The following is a 4,606-nucleotide window of genomic DNA, read 5'->3' as shown; positions in this document are numbered from 1 at the left end:
TCTGGCATGGGCCTAATTTAAAGAGGAGATATTATATGGCTAACTGGGATCTCCTCATGAGACCAAAAAAGGCTGGTGGTCTGGGTTTCACAAACACCAGAATCATGAACAAATGCTTACTAGCCAAATGGTTTACAAACTGGAGAATGGAGAGGACACTATCTGTTGCAACCTGTTGAGAAGGAGGTACCTGAGAGGGAAAGGCTTCTTCAACAGTAAAAATAGTGTGTGTTTTCTATTTTGGAAAGGCTTAGTAGAAGCAGGAGATTTCTGCTCTAGAGGGAAAGGCTTAGTAGGCTGGTGATGGGAAAAAAGCCAGGTTCTGGAAAGAGGTGTGGATTGAAGATTGTCCTCTGAAAATTAAGTTCCCTAACTTGTTCCAGATCTGCCATCAACATGATTGGTCTGTGCATGATGTTTTGTTCTCAGGAGACCTTAATCTCACCTTTAGAAGGAATTTTGGGAGTCTGGAAGTAGATGAGTGGGAGGAATTAACTGAGTTGATTGATGGGGTCATTTTCATACCATGAGCTGACTCGGGTTTTTGGTGCCTGGAAAAAATAGGGATTTTCTCATCTAAATTGCTTTATAAAGAGATGTTTTTCCCCGGTATGCACAATATATGGATGCAGGGGGTGTGGAAAGCCAAGCTCCCTCTTAAGATCAAGATCTTTTTGTGGCAAGTCTGCGACAATAAGGTTCAGTCTGCTGAACAACTACGAAAAAGAAACTGGCCTGGAGACCTTGATTGCAAAATGTGTGGGCGACCGGAAACAACTGATCATATTATCTTTAGATGCACGATGGCGCAGTTTATTTGGTGTGTCTGTAGAGATGGGTTTGGCTGGCCTTGCTCACCTGTCAGTGTGTGCGATTGGCAAGAACACTTTATAGAGGGAAAAAATAGAGAGGAATCAGATTCTCTTTTCTTTTCTTTTTGTTTGGATGTATTGCTTGGAGCCCCTGGCTGATTAGAAATGACTTTGTTTTTAACAATGTTGTAGTTTCTTCTCCTAATGTAGGGGTGTTTTGTGTAATTTTCTTTACGCAGAGGTGGGCCATTCTGGAGGTGGAAGATGGAAGGCTTGGAATCAACTCAGAAGTCCAGCGCTTGAAACTTCACATCGAGTCTTGGCGGTCTAGCTGATTTAGGTGATGTTTGGATCGGGGGGGGGGGGGGGGGGGGCTAATATAAACTTTAGCTCTGTCACATCAAATATGTAATTGCTAATTAGGAGTATTAAATATAGACTAATGATAAAACTAATTACATAACCCCTAAGCTAATTCGTGAGACGAATCTATTAAGCCTAATTAATCCATAATTAGCCCATGTGATGCTACAGTAAATATGTGTCAATTATGGATTAATTAGGCTTAATAGATTCATCTTTCGAATTAGCCCTAGGCTTCTCCATTAGTTTTATATTTAGCTCATGTTTAATGCTCCTAATTGGCATCGAAACATATAATATGATAGCTAAATTTTAGCCCTTGCGATCCAAACATCCCCTTACCTTTGTCTAGCTTGTTGTCTAATTTTCTTTAGAGGGTGCGTGAGTGAGTTTGCATCAGTGCTACTCAGTTGATCGTGAGATCACAGTGCTTGTCTTTTGTAAAACTGGTATCCCCAGTTAAACATTCTGCTTTCTATAAAAAGCCAGGCCGAGAACCTTTTGTCTAAAAAGATGATTAACTAATATCAGCATTGAAGAACTGCAACATAAAGAAAAAAAGAGAACTTGTAATTGAGATACATTCAGAGATATGGGCATAGTTATCTTATAGAAAAGTTTACTCCCTCCGCCCCTAAAAGAAAGTCACTCTAGAAAACTCAAAACAATTAGCAAAAGTGTGAAATGACATTGCTTGCCCCTCTTTATTTGCCATATTCAGCGCTAATTGACTTCTGCGTGCACATGTGCATACTAAATGGGGTAACAATGATAAAGTTGTGGGAAAATTTTCAATCACAGAAAAAAATTAGGGATAGAGGGAGTTGGTTGAATGTGTCACCAAAATTTATCAGCATGTCAATAAATGGTGGTAACAGGAGAAAAGTGAGGGGGCTGTTAACCTGTGGTGCATGGCCTTACACAATTTCTGCAACATTTTTATTCTTTCAATAGTGGGTTTTTACATTGCTTCTTACACGAATGTTTTTCTCACTTTCAATTAAAAGGATTCACCCTTGTTCCTCGCAAAAAAAAAGGATTCACCCTAGCAGCTCTTAGATGTACCTATCTATCTGGATGTTTTGCTGACAAAACAAAATTTGGCGGCGTCCTGGTGTTGTCAACACGAGAAGGATAGTTGCATTATCGTGAGAGGGCTCTCGGCCACATTGATCCTTTTGTATAATGTTGCTTGTGACTCAGCAATGGCGCAAGTAGGGACCTAAGAGCGGCTCCGGATGAACAAGCGCAATGGTTTGCTCGGCGTGGGTGGCCCACACCGACATACGGCAAGAGCTCAAAATAGTCTCTGTTCGGGCCGTGAGGAGTGGAGGTTCGCTGCACCAACTATTAGGCTGCCACTAAGGCCAATCTGCCGATGCACTACGTTGTAGGAATGAAGGAGCTAGAGATTGAAGACCCTTGAAAGGGCATAGGAATGTCAACTTTACCTTTTGACCTTTCCACCTGCTTAAAACTAATAGTTGAGATCTAAGCTAAAGTCCATGCAGCCTGCCACCAAGGCAAAATACACAATGTTACACATATTTGATAAGTTTATGTATTTGTTGGCGCATTTTGCAATTTATTGGACTAAAATGATACAACCATATAATTTGATGTATGGTGGGTGGAATTTACTCTTGTTAGAAAAGAGAAGGATGTTAAGGTATGCGCGTGTCTCCATTGTAGATGTAACAATGATGGCATGCATGTTTCTGCAGTGACATAAACGCATGCATCTTTTCCCCATTTTCTCAAAATTACAGAAATTTATCTGAATACTTTGCGTGCAGCTGTTGAAGTATACTTGTGCGCCCTGGCGTGTAGTGGCATCCCTCTCCCAAGCAGGCTAGCATCCACAGCTCCACCGTCGTTCAATTATTCTATGGACACAGTTCAAAATCCAACAGCCGTGTCTGAAGGAGCCAATAATAATTCAATGGCCATCCCTGATCTGCAGCAGCAGCAGCCATGCATTCTGTGACTGTCCATGCATATTCCCGCTGTTATATTTATCCCTTCCAAAATTAAACACTGCTTGCTAATCTTAGCACTTTTTATAGACCCATCTCCGGTTCGTCCCACAAAGTCCATCTTCCACATCATCAAGCTTGCAGTGCCTGTCGCTCAGTTTTGGGTAAAGGAGATGGCGCTGTCCCGCAGCATGGCCGCACCCGTCGTCTTCGTCGTCCTCCTCCTCGTCGCGACAGGTGGTGACCATCAGTTCTTGGTGTTGACGATCAAAGTGTTTGTCATTTCATGTATACCTAATAACCATATCAGATCTTTGTGCTGCAGAGACGGTGACTGCGAGGGTCGTCGCAGATGAGACGCACTGCCTGTCGCAGAGCCACACGTTCAAGGGCATGTGCTTCAGCAGCGAGAACTGCGCCAGCGTGTGCAAGTCGGAGAACTTCCCCAGCGGCGAGTGCAAGATGCACGGCGCCACCAGGAAGTGCTTCTGCAAGGTGGTCTGCTAGTGCACGCCGCCCATCTATCTCTGCCGGCGGAACGGCAAGCCATGTCGATTACGTTACTTGTTCATCGTCCGTGAGGCCAGCAGGATATCCGGGGTGTTCGTCCGCGCTAGCTGGCCTGGGACACTTCCTTCTTTGTCCATGAAGAAATTCACAGTATCATCCCTTTTTATTTGCCATCGGTGTATCAATGCACATTGGTCCACCTATGTCGCTGATAATGTCAAAGTCAGGGTCATGCAAATTCGCAGTATCTAGCGTGGAAATAATTATTCCTTACTTTGACTGTAATCAGCTGATTTTCTTTAGAATTACAGCATTTATTTTTTTCCATAGCCAATTGAATGTTGAGGCTAAAGCAGTGCATATTTCTGAAACGGGAAAATTCGGTTGATTCTTTTCCCGCAACGTAGATCAGTTTCCTCGATATCAAACAACAAAGAAAAATTTGATTGCATTTAGCAGCATTACTATCAACTACACGTTCTCCATAGTCTTTTCGGAAAGCATGCCACTAGTCACGAATCCAATGCAAGCGCGGATGCTATGTTCCGCCTTGCTAGTAGGAAGGGATGCACATGCCCCCTCCGATCCCCCCATCCCTATCAGCTAGTGTGATTCCATGGAGGAGAGGCAGAGGATCAGAGAAGCATATAGCGGAGCAATGGGCACATTCCCTAAATCCAATTAGTTCTGGGACCATAGAAAATACATGGTTAGAGCAGGTGTTTTTTTTCGTGCCCTCAAGTACAAGCTTACCTTATATAGCATAATTGTTTGCATAGTCTGTTTTTTCTTTGTCTACTAGCTAGTTGTGTTCAATTTCTTTCTCTATTTTCTTTAGTGTATTTTCAATTCAATATACTTAATGATTTTTCTTTTTTCATTTTGGTTTTGTTTCTTCAACTTTTGTTTTCACTACAAAAAATGATTCGTAGCAACGCCCTATTT

General features: G+C 42.5%; 1 protein-coding gene across 1 annotated transcript; it reads left to right on the top strand.

Moving 5' to 3' along the window:
- Window positions 1–3,324: 3,324 nt before the first annotated feature.
- LOC112876201 (defensin-like protein CAL1) lies at window positions 3,325–3,658 on the top strand. The gene is made up of 2 exons (XM_025940258.1): window positions 3,325–3,388; window positions 3,477–3,658. Exons 1-2 carry the CDS (start codon window positions 3,325–3,327, stop codon window positions 3,656–3,658), a joined length of 246 nt encoding a protein of 81 aa, XP_025796043.1.
- Window positions 3,659–4,606: the final 948 nt, after the last annotated feature.

This window comes from Panicum hallii, chromosome 1 (genome assembly GCF_002211085.1).
Source record: "Panicum hallii strain FIL2 chromosome 1, PHallii_v3.1, whole genome shotgun sequence".
Taxonomy (NCBI): domain Eukaryota; kingdom Viridiplantae; phylum Streptophyta; class Magnoliopsida; order Poales; family Poaceae; genus Panicum; species Panicum hallii.
The sequence above is the reverse complement of the archived record's forward strand: the minus strand, read 5'-3'. Positions and strand labels throughout refer to the sequence as shown.

Bases quoted from the DNA above. Each gene is read 5' to 3' on its own strand.
- LOC112876201 (XM_025940258.1), top strand. From the start codon at position 3,325: ATGGCGCTGTCCCGCAGCATGGCCGCACCCGTCGTCTTCGTCGTCCTC. The intron at 3,389-3,476 runs GTGGTGACCATC...TTTGTGCTGCAG, and splicing joins CCTCCTCCTCGTCGCGACAG to AGACGGTGACTGCGAGGGTC.